Source organism: Neophocaena asiaeorientalis, unplaced genomic scaffold (assembly GCF_003031525.2).
Source record: "Neophocaena asiaeorientalis asiaeorientalis breed wild unplaced genomic scaffold, Neophocaena_asiaeorientalis_V1.1 scaffold16, whole genome shotgun sequence".
Lineage (NCBI taxonomy): Eukaryota > Metazoa > Chordata > Mammalia > Artiodactyla > Phocoenidae > Neophocaena > Neophocaena asiaeorientalis.
This window is the reverse complement of record NW_020175446.1, coordinates 955,373-977,496: the sequence shown is the minus strand read 5'-3', so window position 1 is coordinate 977,496 and position 22,124 is coordinate 955,373. Positions and strand designations below refer to the sequence as shown.

The following is a 22,124-nucleotide window of genomic DNA, read 5'->3' as shown; positions in this document are numbered from 1 at the left end:
TGGTTCTGGGTCTGTGTGTCTTTCTCGCGTGCGAATGCCCATGGGAAACTGCAGGTGAGAGAATATAGGTGAGTCTTCCTTCCTGCTGCCTCCTGCTGCCCGGACTGTCATTGGCAAACCTCCTCCAATGTGAAAAGTCTAGGAGCGCTTGGATCTTCAGGGAAGCTTTTAGACAAGGCATCTTAGAATAATGGCTAGAGTGGGAATGGTGGATGCCAGCACCAGCTGGGGAGTCACTCGTGAGAACTGTGTTCTGGCCCGAAGCTCCTAGACTGTGATAAAACCCTGGCAAGTGGTTTCTTACAGAATCTTCTTCAATCATGCAGTCACTGGTTTTTAATTCTTCAGCAAATGGATCAACAGACTATGTCTTTTGGAAATTATATGCTATCTTTATATAAAGAAAAAAATACAGATAGAGGGAGAAATTCTTACCATCTGTATATATAAATTCAAAAGTCTGTACTCATGTCATGGGACCACGTTCTGACTGGATTTGTCTCTGGTAAACAACATAAAAAGACATAAATCGAACAGCAGTCTTTCTTTCTTTCTTGGTCTTATACATATTGAGACTGTTGTGTTTAATCCCACACTTTCTTTTACAGTGTGATATCTTTTGACTTTGCTTGGCTTTTATGGACTTGATCTAAATTAATGAAGAAATATTGGAGAAAAGTTTTATTATTTTGATTTACTTTCTCAATAATCTATTAAAAAATTCAGCCCTTTGTAGATGTCATTTGCAACGCAGGTAAAATTAAAATGTTAGTCCTTGGTGCATTATGGTTGTGGTGCAAACTCTAGAATGTTGAATCCCATGTGTTCTCTGGAAACAGCTGTCATGTGTGGTCAACCTCCTCCAGTTCAGGATGGGAAAGTGGAAGGATCAGATTTACGCTGGGGCGCCAGTGTGAGCTACAGCTGCGCCCAGGGCTTCCAGCTCTCTCACCCCGCCATCCTCTCCTGTGAAGGCCGTGGCGTGTGGAAAGGAGAGGTCCCCCAATGCCTGCGTAAGTCCTCTGGGAGAACCGGCTCCCGGTCTCATTTGCAAATCACCAACATGCACACCCTCGGTTACAGTCTGAGGAAAAGAGCCTGCGTGATTTATAGCCACGTTACAATAGGTAAAAAATCCAGTTTGAGACTACACTGCCCAAGGGCAGATTCTGTTCTTTTCATCATTTGTTGGTTTAATAGTGATACCTAGAGATTTAATGGAAACTAGTTAAACAAGTTTAGTAGGTTAAGCTAATCCAGGGACACAGAATGCGAACCGACGTCTCGGTTGTTTTCTACAGCTGTGTTCTGTGGAGACCCGGGCACTCCTGCTGAGGGACGACTCAGTGGGAAAAGCTTCACCTATAGATCTGAAGTCTTCTTCCAGTGCAGATCTCCCTTCATCCTGGTGGGGTCATCACGGAGAGTCTGCCAAGCGGATGGCACGTGGAGTGGCACACAGCCCACCTGCATCGGTACTGATGACATGACAGCCCTGAGGGGCTTGGGGATGAGGACATTTCATTTTAAAACTGGACCATTTGTGGGCACATAGATAACGTTCTTATAGGTAATGCTCTGCGTAGGCGCTAATCGGCTACACTGATGGACAGCCTCTCAAATCGTGACAACTGAGTTGGCAGTTCATGTTAGGAGTCGTTTAAAAATCGCTCCCAGAGTCTGTTCTCTTACCCCAGTCCCTCTATCTCCTGCCCATCTCAACCAACAGCCACGTTCTTTAGGGGGAAGAGCGCTTTGCGGAAGCTGCCACTATTGCTGTGGCACCAGAGGGACACCTGAGCCTTTGCTTTCCTGTCCCCCTGTCCCCCACTAAACTGTCTGCACCGCTGGCCACGGTAGAGAGGGCTGCAGGGACACTCGTGCTCTGTTGACTTTCCAACGTGAAAATGAAACTTCAAGTCAGAAGACACTCTGTATGTGACCTAACCCCTCATTTTTAGACCTAATCTCTGTCTCATAGAAAGGGTTCAGGTAGCAATTACAGTGGTCAAAAGTCACTCCGTCAGCAGTACAGAGACCTGAATCCTCCATTCTCCACTCAGAGCCTCTTTTCCTCCTGCAGACTCAAGGTGATGGCCAGGGTCATTCTGCTCGCCCAGCTCTCCTGAGCACAAGATGCGTAGCAAGCAATTAATGATTTATATCCTTGGTTGTTTTCTAAGAAATTAAATCATATCTGCTTAATAGGTTTTTTGAGCTTGCTCTTGTGGCACTTAAGAGGTGCCAGGGGTACATTTTTGCACTGAAATCTAAAGATGTTTTAAAAAACACTTTTTACGAAAAATAGTCCTTTGTCATTACATTATTTACTCATGTGTATGTACATTTTTGTATATTAATTTATGAATGATTTTTTCAGGAAAAAATACATATTCAGGAGCCAAAAAAAAATACAGTGTTAGAAATAATTTCATTGAAGCACTGCCTTTTCTAGTTAATGTTTACTGCCACTTGGTTTAAACTATTGCTTTACACTATAGCTATTTCTGAAAAACTTTTAAAAAAATGTTTTTCTTCCCCTGATAGGTTAGTTTCTCTTGAAAACATACTTTTTAAAAAGAGTTATCAATTTTGTTTTCCCACTAGCAGTGGAGAACAGCCGTAGTAGAGCTGAAGTGCTCGCTGGTGGCGGAAATACTACATTTTTTGGAAGATTATCACTGTTGGTCTACTATATGCTTCTGTTTCTAAGCATTAAGTATACGCCTCATTTTGAAATCTTGAAGAAAATTAATTCAGGACATTTGGAGTAATGTAATATATGGCCAAAGGAGATGGTAATTAATTAAATCCTTAAAAAATGATCATAATAGATAATTATTGAGGATAATGTACTATTAGCCAACCAATACATCAGCAGAGAAATATTAAACCAGAGAATGGAAAAGAATGTGCTTATTCTGATATAGAAAATAATACGCAGAGCGATTCAGAGTCTGCTAAAGCACTAAAAATTAATATCTAAAGAAATATCTGAAAAAAAGGCAAAAAGAGCAATTTAATTTTAAACTTTTGTGCAAAACGTCTTGCACATTTGACAAAACACAATTTTCTGAATTTCATGAGACCTGTTAGTAAAAGCGTTAGAATCCCGGTAATAACCACACCTGGTTCTCTAACTTTTGTTTCAATTGTGAATTTCAGATCCCGCTCACAACACCTGCCCAGACCCCGGTACCCCACAGTTTGGAATACAGAATAGCTCAAGAGGATACGAGGTTCTCCATTTTTACTTCACCATGTTTTTCTCTACGTTGAAAGGAAACTGATACTTAAACATATGTGTGTTTTTATGTACCGTATTTGATTCAAGTTATATTTGCCCAAACAAAATCCATTCAGAGAGGATGTCTGCTTGTTATTTTAACTGTCAACACTGAGATAACTGTATGTATTTTATTTACACAGTATTAACTGCTGTATTAATTTCTATTTGAAAGCAGGCATATTTTTTTATTTTTTGTCTGCTGAACTGACACAGCAAATCTCAAAGCAGGGTGACTTGCCACTGAAGAGCTACAAATAAAAAGACCCCATTTGGTGACCTGATAGAATAGGTGGATAGTATTAAATTCTAGAGACAAAAACAGAAGAAGAAAATGTGTTCAGGCCCCGTAGTCTAGGGTTCCTGTATGGTATCGCTTCTCTGTATGATCTCTCATAACTCTAAGAGTGGTCAGCATGCTCAATATTGAATATTTTGAATGTTCATTTGACTTTTTAACTAAAAAGTACATTAACACGAATATTGGAGAAATACCTAAAGATGGAAAGTAATGAAGCTTGAAATACAATGTTTCAACCATCTTAAGTAATCGAGTGACTTCAGGGGTCTCTGATCAGATGGCTTTGAAAGCCAGAGCTAAATATGCACACTCTGTTAATTTAGAATAAAAGTCCTGTTAATTTAGAATAAAAGTCCTTTTAATAATTTAGAATAATTCAGAATAAAAGTCCTTTTTCTTCAGCCACTTCTCCCTGTTTTTCCTGAAACTTAAAATGTTCTCATTTGATTGGCCCTGATGCACACTGGCCCCTTCCTGATGGCCTTCATACGCCCTGCCAAGGACGTAGGTTAAAGCCAGCACATTTTATACTGGGGCTCACATGTGGCCTTGAAGGCTCAGGTAACATCTTCTGGCATATAGACATGTAGGGCCAAATATATCGGAACACTGGAATATACTACATGTGTGTGTCGTTCTCACTGACTCACCATAAGAAACCCAAGTTTTGGTCCCCCCTGGTTTCAGCAGTTCCTCACTGGGTTTCCCATCCAGGTTGGAAGCATGGTGTTTTTCCGGTGCAGAAAAGGTTACCACGTTCAAGGTTCTACAACGCGAACTTGCCTGGCGAACCTGACGTGGAGCGGCATCCAGACAGAGTGCATCCGTAAGTGCGACCCCTGCTCGAGGTCGGCAGGGACCTGTCTACTCTCCAGCAGCTGGGGAGTGTTTTACCTGCCCGGGAAATAATGAGGAACTTATTTTTGTTTGTTTGATTATTTTCAGTTCCCTAAACTCCTGTTTCTCAAAGTTTGATCCCCTGGAACCGGCAGCAGCATCACCTGGGGTTTGGCTGAAATGCAAATCTTGAGCCAGATCCCATCCAGACCCGCGGGACCTGAGGCTCTGGGGGCCAGGGGAGGGTGGAGTGCAGAAGAGGGGAGGGGTCCAGTCCGTAGCTCCCAGGCCCTCCAGGTGATACCGAGGCACTTAAGTCTGAGAAACTGCCCCAAACCAAAGATCGGTGGATAACATAGTTAACATTCACAGGAGAAAACCGACTTGTGCTATTATTCTCCTAGTATGTTCATCTCAGGTTATTAGAGATCATGTGATACGTCAGCATATTAATGGAAATGTTTGAAGTGTTCCTTTCGGAGTCTATATATGAATCGATCATTCAAATAGTTACTTAGGACCAAATTTTATTCTGTGACTTAATCATGAGAATTAGGAGAAATGTTGTATGAATGATTAGTAATCAACTTTTCATCCTTTACCAATTTAGTGCAACGTAGTATCTCTTACTAGGTTAGATATAAAGACAAGTACAATGTTATACAAAAATCTGCTAATAGTACATAAGGTGTGATTTTTGTGTATTTATGTATCAGTATTATCAGATGTATATTTATTTCAAAGGTATCATCTCTATTCTGAATCTCTACTCAAATTATATATGGGGTATTATATAGAGAGCTATTATATTGATACATACACATGCACATCTGTGTATATACACATATGTGTGTGTGTTTGTGTGTGGAGTAGGTCTTCATTACCTTGAAAGTTTACTGAAGTGCAAAATATTAGGATACTTAAAATGATTGCATTCATGATTTTAATAATGTAAACTTATAATAATCGGCCAAGTCCTTTATTTGATACATAACTGTGCATTTTATAAAGAATAAGTTGAGATCTAAACATTACAACCTTATTTACTAATAAATGATATTTTTAAAGATAATAAGAATCTATATTTCAATTAATTTTCTAAACACACATCGAATTTTGAACAAAAGTAATTATTCATTTAACTGAGCAGTAAATTTTCTAGTTGCCGTTGGACAAAACTCAAAGCATATTTAAAAATACACTTTAATGTGTATGTGTTTAGTTTAAAGTACTGCTCTTTTAGTAAAATTTAACATATTATTTATATTAATAGTATGTCAGAAGTGTTTATTTTATTTTATTTTTTAGAAGTGTTTATTTTAAAGCTATGATTTCTATTCTAAATTTCTACACATAATTACACACATATATGTAGAGAAGGAGATAGATAGATAGGTGATAGATATCAATAGATAGATAGGTGGATAGATAGAGGGAGTGAGAGAGAAGGAGGAGGGCAAGCAGAGGGAGGGAGCGGAGGGGGGAGAGAGAGAGAGAGAGAGGGAGGGAGATGGAGAGGGAGGGAGAGAGAGAGAGAGGGAGAGAGGGAGAGAGAGAGAGAGAGAGAGCTGGCAAACACCAAGGCTTTGTTGTGCTGAAAGCTGCAGAGACCAGAATGTCGGTGATATGTACAGCTCCTGTATTCTCAGTTTTAAATGGTAAACTGATTTCATAGCCATTTCCAATTTTTTTGCTGTATTTCCTTAGACACATATGCTAAGGCTACAGTGGACTACTAATGGACTAAATCCCGTTTCAGCTCACGCCTGCCGCCAGCCTGAAACGCCAGCCCACGCGGACGTGAGGGCCATCGACCTCCCCACTTTCGGTTACACCTTAGTGTACACCTGCCATCCGGGATTCTTCCTCGCGGGTGGATCTGAGCACAGGACGTGTAAAGCGGACATGAAATGGACAGGGAAGTCACCTGTCTGTAAAAGTAAGTCACTGGTGACAAGTGAAAGTGGGTCCCTGCAGAGCAAGGATGAGTGTCAGTTGCCCATCAGGCTAGTGTCCAGGTTTAAGACCCACAAGAAATAGCATCTTGGAAGCAATGTCCGTCACCCCGACCAAATCCATGCTTAATGTGTGTGAGCTGTGTGTGTGCAAACATGTGTGTAGTCAGTGTTGGCTACAGTAGTGGCACAGACTAAGGAGATATGCAGATTTCATTATTTGCAAATCACATTTTAAGCCAAAGAGAAACACATTTTGAGTTAAAAGGAAAAATATACAGTATTATTTTTGGAAAATGTATTCTTTAATGAAAATGGGCAAATATCACCAAATATTGGTGAATGTATAAAATTAAGTCTTATTTTTGAGACTACAAGCTGTTTGGTGGTGAAATATAAGTTTATGTGTTCTTGACATTGGTTCTGCTTTTTAAAATTACAAAAGCAATAACACGGAAATGGTGCATTAGTGAACTCACAGACTTGTGTATTGACAAATAAGAGTAATACCTGAGTCAGATTTGACGGCAGCTAACCGTTCAGGTTCTCCTCCAAACCCTGCTTACTCATGCAAGTCAAGCAGCGCAGACAGAAATTACGGAGTGTGATAAAGCCTGTGCCCTTAGCTTTAGTTTCCTGGAGCCTGTCTGTAGCTCTCACGTTAGGAATAAAGACACTTATGTTTCCCTTGCCCCTCTCTCTCAGAAATAGCAAAATACACACTTTAAAAAAGTGATAATTTGTAGTTTGATACAAAACTATAAAAGCAAAGAGATTATGAGTTAAATCTAAGTTGATAGACCGAGTTAAACATTCTGCAGGGAGATATTTTGATGTTATTGACTGTTAACTTGTGAGTTCACTGATTGGGTTGGGGACCTGGAAACCTGAGAAGGGTTATGAAGTCGTAGTGATTTTGTATATTACCTTTCAGTTGGGGGCAGTAGATTCCAAACAGGAGTGACAAAGGGGTATAAACACCCTCATTTACAAGGCTCTCTGTTGTAACACACTAAATGGATATGCGCATGTCAGATCCAGATTGATTTCCACTACGAAACTCAGTTTTCCCACAAAAGCAAAGGATATTCTGCTGTGAATATAAGGGTTTAAAATGGATATGTGTAAGATATTCCTATTTTGTGCATTCAAGAAATCTGGAGAAAGGAACATTGCTTCAATTTGACATTTTTTCAAACTTATTCGAAAATAAATGTTTTTTGAAAGTGATAATTTGTCTTTTTACTTGTAGGTAAAGGAGTGAGAGAAGTTAATGAAACAGTTACTAAAACTCCAGGTTTGTATACCAGAACAGTTATAGATTTAAATCAAATAAAGTGATTTGTTCTCTACTATACTCTGTACAGTGAAACAAATTTTAACATGCAAATTTCTGATTCCATTAGTCGATGGACAAGTTAATGTTTCAATTATTTAAAACACCAAGCCTACACAGATTCCTCTTTCTCTCATGACTATGGCTTGTTAACGGAACAATACTTAAAAGGAAAACCTTTGTCCTTGTCACACACTGTTTTATTAAAAGGTGCCTTAGGCATTTTGTAGGCAGAAATGGACATCAAATATTGACCCAGAATGTGGTATAATGGAGAGCCTTATAAAGAGGGTTGTGATTCTTTCCTCCAAACGAGGAAGCTACAGTAAAGGACGCTTTATGACAGCATCAGCTGTGAATTCCAGCAATTCAAATGCGGGGCTCCATTTTTTCCCCCAAGTATCTCCGTAATTCAGACATCCTCTGCCTCCGAATATGTTAATTATCGCTTTTTGTTGTGTGTGGTACCTTGCTTAATGCATGCCATAGCAGATGGGAAAGATGCAGTTTTATTTCCTAACGAAGATGTTCATTACTCCAAATCACCTGGCCTATTGTGTCTATGTTATAAATTTAGAGAATATTTAAACAATACGATGTGTCCCCAAATTATAATGTAAGTCAAACTTTAAAAAAAAATTTAACAGAAACAGAAAACATTTATAAATATATAAGGTCCCTTTTCTGGTGTTTTCCTTACTCAGGTTTTCGCACTTGCTTCTCAGACATAAAGCTCCGTTCCAGGATCAAAGGTGGAAAGAGTATGTGGAATGCTGTAGTTAAGTCACAGTGCTGGGTTTTGCATTTAATTCTTAGATGAGGCAAAAAGTTCCAGCATAGTCAAAGGAATCCATCCAATGTACACCGTGAAGTATAAAATCTACCTTAAAAAAAGCTTCTGGAGTATTCTATGTAAATGTTATTTATACATTTCAAATACAGAAATCAATGCTCTATAGAGGCAACATTTTCTTCAATAAAACGACACAGTCGGTGGTGGTGGTGCTGGTGGTGCTGGTGCTGGTGGTGTGTTTGTCCTGTTCTGTTTGCTGCGGTGGTCGTGAAAAGTCTGCAGGCTCTTTCTGAAGCTGCATGCACCCCGTCAGCGTGCCTTACCCTCTCTGAAGGGAAGTGCTGACTCAACGGGGGTCGTTGTTTAGGAGGCACAATCCAGCACCTCCCCTGTCGGTGGTTACAGCACACTGCAAACCACCAGCCACAGCTCAGAGGACAGAGACCCGAAAAGATCATCTTCCACGTCCCCGATGGTCACAGCGGGACACAGACCAGCCACTGGGCAGACCGGCCAGGCCGACCCACTCGGATCCACCAACGAGAGGGACCTAAGTGCGAGGCCCAAACAAGTGCATTCACAGCTCCAGTTGAGTGTATGCGTTCTGATTAGGGAAAACAATCTTGACGTTGTTTTAAAGGCTGTTTATTTTAGAAAAGGCTGACAAGGCACTTTGGGCTTTGCTGATTAAGAGTGTGGCTCAGTGACGCCGCTGACGACGGGCGTTCAGTGTCACTGATCAATCAGCAACTCTGTCAGATGCCTGTGTCATAGCTCCGCTTCAAACTTATTCAATTTTTAAAATTATTATTATTAGGAAGTTGGGTCCATCAAAGCCATAGGAAGTGATGACATCTGTTCTCCGACTCTTCTGTCACGAGGTGACGTCTTACAGGGTCAGCCTGTCTGGGAAGACGGGCAATGGCCAATGGGACTGGAAAGAAAAGGGACACTCTGCTTTGTCCTCCTCACGTGTTGCCATAAGTGCTTAGGGAGACACAAATATGTTTAGGGAGACACAAATCTTTCCTTCTACCTAGGAAGCCCAACAGTATGTTCTGACCGCTTCCACTCATGGTGGATCTTGTCCAGTTAAACAGTTTACACACATCATGAGACAAAAAGCAAACAGGAATTTAGTGGCGTCATTGATGTAGATTTATCTCAATTACCCTGTAAAATTTTATATCAATATTGTAAAAGTATCAGGATTTTATGCATATTTATTAGCAGAAATGTGAAAAACAATTTTTTTCTAACCAGTGAAAAGAGAGAATAGCTCAATGATCTTTGCAAGAATTCCTGTCCCAGATGACTTGTAATGTTTTAAGAAGACTTTTTGCCTTTTGTTTCTGAACTTAAAAGATGCCATCTGACATCATTTAATCTAGCTTTCTTACCAACACTGGACTATTTTTTATAAGGAGATTAAAGAGTAGAAGAGAGAGATGAGAGATTGGCTCTACTTACAAAATAAAGACCTCAAGAAATAAAACATCTTTGTCTTCATACGCTGGGTCTGTGCAGTCATGGTGGTGCTTTGAAATGCAGGCTTTTTGAGGGCAGGAGGCTCCTGACAGATGCTGTCACTTCTGAGCCTCCTAAGTCTTTCCAAAGTCAGTAGACTTAGATACTAAATGAAGTGTCAGTAGTGATTTTCCAGGTCAGTTTAATTTATTTATTAAGCCTGATACAATCTAACCTAATACCAGGAGTCCCAATTCACCCTGCACTCTGGCCTTGCCAGACCTGGTAAAATAGGTGTGCGCTGGCATCTACAAGGTTTTTCCGACCAGGTGACAGATGTGTATTTGCATCTCACAGTACTGTCCCTGCTCCCTGCTCGGGTCATGTGATTTTCACCCCTGCTGTGCAGGGACACGCAGATAGACCATCTTTGTCTCCATCACTGTCACTGCTGTGCTGTCTTAATGAACGTTATACCTTCTGTGTATTAGGATATCCAAGTGGAATTTTTCTGTGGGTGCTAACAGTCACCTTTTCTCCCCCACAGTTCCTTCAGATGTATTTTTCATCCATTCAGTGTGGAAGGGATATTACGAATATTTAGGGAAAAGACAGCCTGCAACCCTAACTGTTGACTGGTTCAACGCAACAAGCAGCAAGGTGAATGCAACCTTCGTTGAAGCCGCCCAGGGGGAGCTGAAGTTGGCAGGTAGGTGCCGAGGGGTTTCAGTAGCCCGGATGTGAGCACGGGCAGACCCTCCTGCTTCTCGCAGAGAGGGCGCCAACGCGCGTTAAGTGCTGGTTAACGTTACCTTGGCTTTGCATCTGCTGCATCTCACTGGATCATCTCAGTAACCATGACGGGGTGGTACTATTGTCTCATTTTAAAGATTACAGAACCAGTACAGAAAAGTGAATTAATGAGCTCAAGGTGACACACAGATCGTCTTAAGTCAAAGATGTAAGATTTATGTCCAGATATTCATGTCTCCAGAATTCATTCTTTTGCTATTCTCTTTCTCTCTCTCTTTTAACTCATTTGCTCCTGGTGAGTTTTTATTGATGTATCTCAGTTAATAGAGCAATAGCTCTGATTTATATGCCAGACACTATTTTAAGTGCTTTATATACATACTGTCCTTTTCGTTCTTACATCCGTCTTGTGGTGTATTCTTTTTTTTTTTTTAAGGGTGAGAATTGTACAAGGAAAAGGAGTCTTTAATTAATTAATTTATTTATGGCTGTGTTGGGTCTCCATTTCTGTGCGAGGGCTTTCTCTAGTTGTGGCAAGTGGGGGCCACTCTTCATCGCGGTACGCGGGCCTCTCACTATCGCGGTCTCTCTTGTTGCGGAGCACAGGCTCCAGAGGCGCAGGCTCAGTAGTTGTGGCTCACGGGCCTAGTTGTTCCGCGGCACGTGGGATCTTCCCAGACCAGGGCTCGAACCCGTGTCCCCTGCACTGGCAAGCAGATTCTCAACCACTGCGCCACCAGGGAAGCCCTTGTGGTGTATTCTTATCAAACCCTTTTTTTTTTTTTTTTTGGCTGATTAAAAAAGAGAGACACTCAGGGAAATTCAGTGGCCTTGCTAAGTGGATATGACAGAAGTAGGATTTGAGCTCTGCCATCAGAATCTCAGCAATTAGAATCTCGAGCCCAGGCTCTCAACCAATAAGACACAGAATTACCTTCATGACTGAATCTAGTGCGTTTTGTTTTTTCAGTTATCTCACTTCTGACAACCATGTGTCTTTTTCTGTAGACTGACTCCTGAAGGGATCAGACTCTGAGTTGTCCACAAGCCCCAGCACTGGTTCTGAACCCCAAGGGGCCCCTGATGGCACCCGCACACTCACTGGTTACTAGACAGACACGGATTCATCTCTAGGAAGTGTGAGGGCAGGTCAGGACTTCTCCCCAGCCCTCACGCCTCACTTTCCTGCTTCCTTGGATGGGAAAACATCTAAAAATGGTACACATACTCTGGATTTAGGAAAAGAAAAATAATTCACACTCCAAGATTTTTAAACAGGTACATATTTATGAGTTCGTGGTCCGGGAGCCCGAAAATTGCTTTGCGTCTTGACCCTGTGAATGTATAAATGATTTAGACCAGGTGCTCAAGTCTAGTTCTGTGTCAGAACAAACCGAGACTTTGTAAAACATTCAGATTTCTTAGGCTCACCCATCTCCTTTAGATATTATTTCTCTTCGTGGAGTTTGGATTTTTTTTTTTCCCAAAGAAAAGGCTCTAGTGTGGTTTTGATGCAACTGATGTCCGTGGATGAGTGTTGGGAAATCTCTGGTTTGGATTTGGGAAAGCGGGTGGATCAAGGGTTGTTCTGGCTGAGTCCCAAGTGGACATAAGTCCACCTGCCACGTGCATTCTCATGAGGAGGGGTTGTGGAGGAAGGAGGGAAACTAACGTCCACGGAGGGCCAGCTGGGGCCCTGGTGGTCTGCTGAGTGCTCTCATTTCATCACCGTAAAAGTTGCCTAATACATGGTTTATTTCTGCTGATAGTATATAGAAGTGGGGTTCAGAGTTTTAGAGGTTAAACTGGATGCCAGAAACACAGAGCTGCTGATGGTGGACATGATGGAGCCCAAAGTCAAGTCCTTAGGTGGTCCTTCTTGTCCGTGGGTCCCCTTCCATACTGTGTGATGGGCCAGTGGAGACTCTTCCTATAGAGTTTCACTTATCTAATGGGAGTTGCTGGGAATGAACTGCTGGAGTCCCTGAAGCGAACACCATGATTTTTCCCTTGAACCTGCCTCTCTACACAGAAGAAATTTGGGTTCATTATTATTATTTAATATCTGTTTGTTTCTTTACTTATTTAGTTCCTCCTCTGAGTAGGGAACTAGCCGTAGCTGCAAACACATTCTCCCCCTTGCCACACCATGACACCCCTGGGCAATACCACTCAGCAGTCATTCCGAGGAGCTCATGAGTAGCTAAGAGGTGTGACTGTCAATCACTTCACGCCCAAGGTCTCACGGGCTCCACAAGTATGTCCATCACACTTTGGCCACCCTGCTGCTCATTTCATTTTAGTAAGTGCAATTCATCTGTGTAAGTAGCTATATTTGGGGTTATTGTTTTGGTCTCTTTTTTTATATTGATTTAGAAATATTTATTTTTTTCCCCATGTTGAAATTTTATGATAATTTTGTACTAACTCCCCGTGTGTCTTTTCAACATAGTTGTCTTTATCACAATTGTCATTTTTTAGTGATTCAATATTTTTTTAAATAAATTTATTTATTTATTTTTGGCTGCATTGGGTCTTTGTAGCTGCGCGTGGGCTTTCTCTAGTTGTGGCGAGTGGGGGCTACTCTTCATTGTGGTGCACGGGCTTCTCGTTGCGGTGGCTTCTCTTGTTGCGGAGCACAGGCTCTAGGCGCGCGGGCTTCAGTAGTTGTGGCACACGGGCTCAGTAGTTGTGGCTCGCAGGCTCTAGAGCGCAGACTCAGTAGTTGTGGCGCATGGGCTTAGTTGCTCTGCGGCATGTGGGATCCTCCCGGACCAGGGCTCGAACCCATGTCCCCTGCATTGGCAGGCAGATTCTTAACCACTGTGCCACCGTGAAGCCCACGATTCAAGATTTTTATAGATGAGTTTCCATTTAAAGTTACTGTAAACTGTTGGCTATGTTTCCTGTGCTGTGCGGTATATTCTTGTAGCTTGTTTAGCTCATACACAGTAGTTTAATCTCCTAGGTTATGGTCTCTTTTTCTCTACATACTCCTGTCCTCAGAAGTGAGTAAAATATGAATAAAATGCTGATTTAGGGCTTCCCTGGTGGCGCAGTGGTTGAGAGTCCGCCTGCCGATGCAGGGGACTCGGGTTCGTGCCCCGGTCCGGGAAGATCCCACATGCCGCGGAGTGGCTGGGCCCGTGAGCCATGGCCGCTGAGCCTGCGCGTCCGGAGCCTGTGCTCCGCAACGGGAGGGGCCACAACAGTGAGAGGCCCGCGTACCGCAAAAAAAAAAAAAAAAAAAATACTGGATTTAAAAAATTAATTAACTGAATGCATATTACTTTTGTTCTTTCTGTGGGGTAAAGATGTTGAATTGAGTGAAATAGATAATACTTAAAGATAAGACAAGAACTTTCATAAGAAGTGATTTTTAGGAAAAAAGTACTGAAGCTAAAATTTAAAAATATTAATCTCTGTGATTTAAAACGTTATCATCTCTGTACCATATTCCAAATCAAATGGATCAAATGCCTGCATTACTGACTCATAAGCATCCCCATGTTGTAAGATTAACCCCCTGATCCTTTCCTAGGTGTTTACAAGAAGGAAGAGGCCCACTTACTTCTGAAAGCTTTTCAAATTAAAGGCCCAGTGGATATTTTTGTCAGCAACTTTGAAAACGACAACTGGGGACTGGATGGTTACGTGAGTACTTCCTAGGAGGGTTTTCTAATCACCGCGCCTGCGCAGAGCTGGGGGCGCCAAGGGGGATTCCTTTCCGAGAGGACCTGGTCAGGTCCTGTCTGCCCAGAGAAAACTCAGCCGGCCCTCATCCCAGCTGCGGGGCCACTTCACCTCTTCATTGTATGATGGAAGAAACCTGTCTCTGAAATGAGAAACAAACTGGCCAGGAGCAAATGGGCTGTTCCTGCCCAAGAGCTTAGATCCAGGCCGCATCCCACCGTAAGGGTGGGGACCAAACTCTTTCCAAGGCCACTGGTAACCACCCTGAAAGTTCTGAAGGGTAGCATCCCCAGATAAACAGAGATTTAAGACGCCCCTTTCACTTTCTTCCTTGCAAGTTAACCCTTTGCTTCTGCTTTAATTCATCATCTAACTAGAGGGTAAACGGCCTCACGTGAGGTACACGAGACAGTAGTTGTGACACAGCGAGTTTTACATAATGTAGGTTCTGACGTAATTCATATGTGTGTCCCCGTTTACCAAGGGTACTTAACCTATATATATGTTGTAAAAAAACTACTGTTTTTGAGATCAAGAGAGAGAATTTATTTGTTAGTTGAAGTTCATGTCTGTATTTTTCAATTTCTAACTATAAGTGGGTACCTTGAAGGAATGACAAATGTTTTTAAATAGTTAACCTTTACTTTCTAAATAGAAATAATATTTATATTATGATAAAAGAAGAGATTATCATTATGCATTGTTTTTCCTTTTCATGCGTTATCAGGTATCATCCGGACTTGAAAGAGGAGGATTTACTTTCCAAGGTGACATACATGGAAAAGATTTTGGGAAGTTCAAGCTGGAAAGGCAAGGTACACTCTGCACTTACGTTGTTTTTCAAAGCATAAATCAGGTTGGCCTTCAGATGATTAAGCTGAGTGTGACGGAAAGGTCATGACTCTGAAAGAAACAGAAACAAAAATGATGGGAAAGACTCACATATTTTACAGCTGGATGAAAAAAACCCTTCTTTTGAATAGCAAAATAGACAATATCAGCTGCAATAAATATGCCAGACATGGAATTAATATACAAAGAGATATTTTGAAATAAGGGAAAAAAGCAAAGATGAAACACAATTAAAGAATAAACTACATTACCTTAAGAAAATTATAAGACGAACTAAAATGTCCAACAAATATGAAAAGATCTTTAACTTCAAAAATATGTATTATGACAACAAAGATCATTTTTAGCTATGAGAATGTCAAGAGTTTCTTAAAAATGGTTTGGGGTGGACAGTAGAAACAGGCACCTGGGTGTTCATTTTTTGGTGGGTGTATGAGTAGATGTGTGCAATTTGACGGTATTCTTTCATCGACAGTTCTATCCCTAACATTTTTAATCAGACAAGAGTGACCATTATTTTTTGCATATTCAGGTATGTCTACAGCAGGACTACTTTAAATAGTTGAAATTAGAAATAATCTGTGTATCTCACACATCTATCATAAATAAATGGCTTACATCAATAATTTTATACAATGTGTTACCTTAAAGAGAAAACAATTTAATTCAGTATATTTCATTAAAGAAACAAAGATAACATATTGATGTGGAAAGGTGTTCCCGACTTAGTTACGAGAAAAAAGTTTGCTCTAGACAGACAGACGGGGCAAATATGCCTGTCTTCCTTCCTTATCTCTTTCTCAAATACTTGATTACGTCTCAGTAATCCGACAAGAAAAATGTATGAAAAACAATCGCTAGATGTGAAGCTTACCTCATCTACGTGCTAGTTCTGTAATCTAGGATGAATTATAATATTCTTGAGCCTGTTTCTTCATCTGAAATCTCAGTACAGAAGTCAGTTCCTGGTTGCTGTGAAGATTAAGAGTCAATATGAGGGTTTGCTTTGTGCTAAAGCTCTTTTCACACATGTCTTTACTTGTGTTGCTATTAACACAGATGAGAAGATTCTTTTTTTTTGTAATGAGATGAGCACCGCATTTCTCCTGAATAGTTATCAACTACTTTATACTTTACTTACGGAATTCTACTAACATTAATTTTATAGAGAGGAATATTGCTATGTAGGATATGATGCCAGAACAACCTGTCAGAGGAACACGAGTGTAATATTTGGTGATGATTGTCACTGATGAATTCATTTCATAAAACTTTTATCGGGGACTTCCCTGGTGGCACAGTGGATAAGACTCCACGCTTCCAGTGCAGGGGGCCTGGGTTTGATCCCTGGTCAGGGAACTAGATCCCACATGCATGCTGCAAGTAAAAGTTCGCATGCCACAACTAAGGAGACCTGGAGCCGCAACTAAGGAGCCTGACTGCCACAACTAAGGCCTGGTGCAACCAAGTAAATAAATACATAAATATTAAAAAGAAAACTTTTATCAATATACCAGGGGATTCCAAAGGAAATATATTCCAACCTGTAAAATATCATGCTTAAAAAACAAAAAACTTGACCAAAAGGGACATTTAATCATAAAATACTCTAAATCCACCTTTCCAAGCTAAGAACTTTTAAATAGAAGAGCTTTAACTTATAATGTCTGCGATGGCTGAGATGATTTTTTAAATGGGGTTATATTATTTTGAGATAATGAAATAGACCAACACTAATGATGGGTAAAGTTTTCTTTTGCTCTGAGCCAAACCCTGTAGTTATTTGCCCTCCTTTCTCTCTGATGCACACGCTCTAGTAATTTTGTCTAAAGGCACCCCAGCAAGCTGTGCAGGATACTCTGTGGATGTCTGCATTTACTCATCCAATGAGCCTGACCCAAACCGTCACTTTGCTGTTGCAAATTTTCTTTGCATTGCCCCATTTCTTTTTAATCTAACAAAATAACAGCTTGCTTTAACAAGTAATCTTTCTTCTCGTGTGATGATGAGCTTATTGTCAGGAAAAACAATTTGCCTCACAAAATAATTTGAATCACAAGCGAGTCTCCCATTCAACTAATTAGAAACGTCTATGTTTAAGTAATACTTCAACAACAACCGTTCATTTAAGAATTACAGCTACACTCTGTTTTTATGGTTAAAAATAAACAACCTCTTAATTGTCTCCAGTCAGTAGATAAACTGGAAAAAAATGTGATTATCATTAACCGGACACTAAACCAAGTTAGTTTGAAAGACAACTAACTCTGATGCAAAAACTTGTGTAAGAAACTGAAAAATAAATTGGTTTTCCCATTAAAATTGAATCCCCTCCCCCAAATATACAAAATCAGGAGGGGAGAAGGTGCAAGCCATGTATCTAACAAGGAACTTGTGTCCAGAATGTATAAACCCTTACGGCTAAACAGTACATAGGCAAATAACCTAACTAAAACATTGGCAACGAATTTAAATAGGCATTTCAACAAAGACATAAAAATGACCAATAAGCAAATGAAAAGATCCTGAACATCATTAATCATTAGGGAGACACAAATCAAAACCACTTCACACCCACCAGGATGGCTCGGATCATGAAGACAAGAAACCAGTGGAGGCAAAGCTGTGCAGAAACTGGAGCGCTCGTACTTTGCTGATGGGAAAGTACTGATAAAAATGGTGCAGCTGCTGTGGAAAACAGCCTGGTAGTTCAAGTAGGTAAAACATGGCGTAACCACAAGATTCAGCAGTTCCACTCCAACATGTATAGGCAACAGAACTAAAAACATGTCCACACACAAATTAGTACACGAATGTTTATACCAGCGTTTTTCCTAATTGTCCAAATGTAGAAACAACCCAAATGTCCATCAACTAATGAATGGAGCAACAAAATGTGGTGCATCCACCCAATGGAATATTATCTTGAAAACATTACGCTAAGTAAGAGAAGCCATTCACCAGAAAACACCTATTGTATGATTGCATTTATATGCTGTATGCAGAACAGGTGAATGTATATAGACAGAGAGTGGGTGAGTGGTTGCCTAAAGCTGAGGCTGGGGTACGGAGGGTGAGGGATGACTGTAAGGGTACCACTTTCTTTCAGGGGAGGCAGCAGTGTTCTCATGTAGATTGTGGTGATCCTTGTGGCACCAAAACCCCCAAGTTTTAATAGTAAAAGACCCCTTGCATTGTATGTATGCATTAAAAGGGTGAATTCTGCAGTATGTGAATTTCTTTCAATAATGCTCTTTAAAAAAACTGAATGGCCCAGCCTATAATGTGAAAAGATGCTCACCTGCATTCTTAAGAAATGGAACTGAGAAAATAACTACACGCTGTGTTTGGTTTATTAGCGAGTAGTGATAATAATAGGGAAGGAGGGGGCAATGGAAGGAAAGGAGGGAGGTGGAGAGGGAAGGGGAAGGAGGGTGGCAGGTAGATGGGGTACAGCCATCCAGGTGCCTCCTAAGACAGGAGTTGGAGTGAAACTGGGACCCCACTTTGGAGAGCAAGTAGGGAAGACTTAGCAACACTACAAGTTACACATTCTGCTAGGCAGTGATTCTACTGCTTAGAATTTATCCTGTATATTCAGACTTCTGCTGACGTATCGCTGTAGAAAAAGAATTTCATGGCGGCGTCATAGAAAAAGACCTAGAAATGGCCTAAACGTTCTTCAACAGTAGACTGGCTAAATAAATTCTGGCATAGCCAATTAATGGAATGCTGCACACGTGAAAACAATTAAATTCATATGCACAGATGGAAGAAACTCACGAATATATGGTTAAGTTTAAAAAGCCAAATACAAAAAATGTAAATAGTATCGTCATATTTTAGGAAAGTAAGAAAAGAGAATCATATATATTAACAGTACATTGTGAAAAGGACACTAAAACAAAAACAAAAGCAAAAACAAAAACGTCGTCAATCATAAAGAGGAAAACTAGTGTAAAAGGGCAAGGAGTGACCCTTTATTTCCATCGTCTTTATAGTATTTGTTTCGATATCCGCTTATGCCATTTTAATTAATATCATGTGCATGCATTACCCTTTAAATTATTAAAACACAGGTAAATAATTGAAATTAACTAGGAGCTCCAGACAGCATAATAATATCAGAGTAAAGTCAGGAGTTTAATTCACAAAGACCTTTTATGTTGCCCTGTGTTATGATGTGAGGTCTCCTGTGGCAGGTCCATTATCCAGGATTTTATTAACTGGAAGTCTGCTATCTAATATGGCCAAAAATGTATAGTCTTATTTGCAGATAACAGAAAATAGCCTTGGTTAATTTAAGCAGGCTACAAATTTATTAGAATGAGGCAAAGAGATGCACAGAATTATAAACACTGGGAGAATGAGCCATGGTAATTTATGGAAACCATCGGATGTTGAACTACTCCAAAGACAGTACCATTTTTTCATTTCTCAAATATATATTGAGCAACAGTTGTGTTCTAGGTTCTACTGTAGGCACCGGGCACTCAAGAGGAAAGCTGGCCAAAAAACTGCCCTGGCGTAGTGCAACTTACATTCTAGTAAATGTGGGTCCTGGGAAACTTTTGCTACGTGCCACGCATTGTTCTAAGTAGTGGAGATCTGACGTTTAACTCTCACGACAAAACCATGGAGTTGGAGCCCTTTGAGCAGCACCGCGTTTCTCCCTGCTGGACAGCGCCACCCCTGGTGGCAGTGTGTTTCTGCTGCGCGCTGCCCCAGGACTGGCCGGTGGTAGCTGGAAGCACCACCAGGAAGCACTTGATGGGGTCCCCAGGGCTCTAGCCCCACCCCACCCCAGCCTCACCACAGCCTCAGGACCCAATTCTAAACTGTCTTAGGAGCCTCTGCATCACTCGTGCCAAACTCGATGCCTGGGGGCCGCGGGGAGCTTCCCATTGGCTTAACGCTGCTCACATGCCCATCACCTGGATGCTGAGATTGAGGAGAACCAGTATGTGGCGTTTTCCCCTTGCATGGCAGCTGGTGAATGCATCTGGAAATGAAAAATTAAATCTGATTCATATGTGCCGATACAGAAGGATCGCCAAAAGATATGGTTAATTTACAAAGTGCCAACATCCAGGATAAAATGCATTTATATTAGACCTGAAGGTGGCAGGGAGTAGCATAATCCTGCACCTGTTGAAGGAGATGACAAATATATTATTTTTAGGTTTTTATTTGAAAATTCAAGACTGTTCTTTAAAAGGCTGTTTAATTATTTTAAATATTTGATTGTTTCTTTGTATCTGTGGTTTGTAAAAAAAAAAAGTAAGAAACAAGAAACATCCCGTAAGTTCTGGAAATATACTTCTAAAACAAGGTCAGCTTCTTTCTAACAATTCTGCTGTATTCAGATGACCCCAATCATAATTGATCACAAGCGTGCATTGAGTGGTTCCATGCAAGTAAGCCAAATACATTTCAAATTGCAGTTTATAAGTAAATTCTTCAAGAATCAACTGCATTATTTGGCAATAATAAATGCTTTCTGATTAGAATTTTTAATGTTTGCATCTTTCTCAATGCCGTGCATATATCTGCCATGGCACAGATACGGAGCGTTAATGATTATATCGCCTTCGTGATATTTGAGATGTTTACACCTGCCTTCCCTTCTAATTGACAGAAATCATATTTTTGTGTCCTCATAGAAGCCTGCTTCATAACACCGAGTTGCATTCTTTGATCATTTCTAAACTCTGTAGTGAATTTTGGAATCTACCCAAATAAAGGGAGATGGCACCCTGATGCTCACCTATGATGAGTGTGACGCCCTCTTTATAGAGACCTGGGCTCTTTATGTAACTTCAGTGGCACATCTTGCTGAGGCTGTGTCTTAGAGCAGGAAGCAACAGCAGGCACTGCCCGTCCCGTAGAGAGACACGGCCGCGCGCACGCGGTGTCCGCAGCCCCGGGGGAGGTCGGGCGACTGCGCCTTTGCCCCGCGCAGTGCGGACGCGAGCCTCTCCCGGCGTCGCTGCGCGTCAGCGAGCGGGAAGCGGGCTTCGCGTCCTCGCCATCGGGAAGGTGGGCTTCCGGAAGGGAGCCCCGGCGGGTCCCCCGCACCCGCTCGCCGTGTGCACGCGCTCCCACGCCCGCCGCAGAGCGCCCCGGTCAGGCTCGGGGCCCAACTGCAGGGTAAAAGCTGCTCTCTCTTCCAGGCGCCCGAAGCTCGGCTCCAGACCCCGCGCGCCCCCAGCGCGGCGCCAGCAGCGGCTCCGTCGCGGCCGCCATCCTGGCCCCGCTCTCCGCGCTCGTTCTCTCCGGGCTCGCGTTTCACCTCCACAAGCACAGGTAACGTGGCGACACCCCGCTCGCGGGCGTCGCGGCTCCTCCTGAGGCCCTGCGGCCCTGACAGCTCGTCCCCCCCCTTGCCTCTCGCCCGCAGAGCGAGGCCGAAGGTCCAGTACAACGGCTACGCCGGCCACGAGAGCAGCAACGGGCAGGCCTCCTTCGAGAACCCCATGTACGACACGAACTTGAAGCCCACCGAGGCCAAGGCCGTGCGCTTCGACACGACCCTGAACACGGTGTGCACCGTGGTGTAGCGCTCGGGCCGGCCGCCCATAGCCACTCCTCCGACGCGGACGGCAGGGACCACAGGGGCCACAGGGCCTCCCTCACCCCGCTCCCCCGCCGCCGACGGACCCCGTCCAGGGAGCGGTCCCCGGCCTCCCCTCCCCGGCGGCCTCCGGGCGCGGTGACAGACGGTAGCACCGCGGTATGGGTTTGGTTTGTTTTTCTCAATCCCCATGAATACGAATATTCTGGAGAAAAAAAAAAAAAAAGCCCTCTTGAAGAAGACCCCTTTCTGGTAGCCGCACACACCTGCAGACGCT

At 42.0% G+C, this 22,124-nt stretch overlaps 1 protein-coding gene across 1 annotated transcript in view; it reads left to right on the top strand.

Annotated features, from left to right (window-relative positions):
* Window positions 1-21,833, top strand: part of CSMD1 (CUB and Sushi multiple domains 1) — a 1,745,896-nt gene extending 1,724,063 nt beyond the window's left edge. The window contains exons 61-71 of the mRNA XM_024768064.1: window positions 840-1,013; window positions 1,302-1,475; window positions 3,166-3,239; window positions 4,302-4,413; window positions 6,184-6,363; window positions 7,632-7,676; window positions 10,523-10,684; window positions 14,270-14,382; window positions 15,149-15,236; window positions 21,447-21,579; window positions 21,674-21,833. Of these exons, the coding sequence (XP_024623832.1) occupies window positions 840-1,013; window positions 1,302-1,475; window positions 3,166-3,239; window positions 4,302-4,413; window positions 6,184-6,363; window positions 7,632-7,676; window positions 10,523-10,684; window positions 14,270-14,382; window positions 15,149-15,236; window positions 21,447-21,579; window positions 21,674-21,833 (1,415 nt within the window). The remainder of the gene's footprint in view (window positions 1-839; window positions 1,014-1,301; window positions 1,476-3,165; window positions 3,240-4,301; window positions 4,414-6,183; window positions 6,364-7,631; window positions 7,677-10,522; window positions 10,685-14,269; window positions 14,383-15,148; window positions 15,237-21,446; window positions 21,580-21,673) is intronic.
* Window positions 21,834-22,124: the final 291 nt, after the last annotated feature.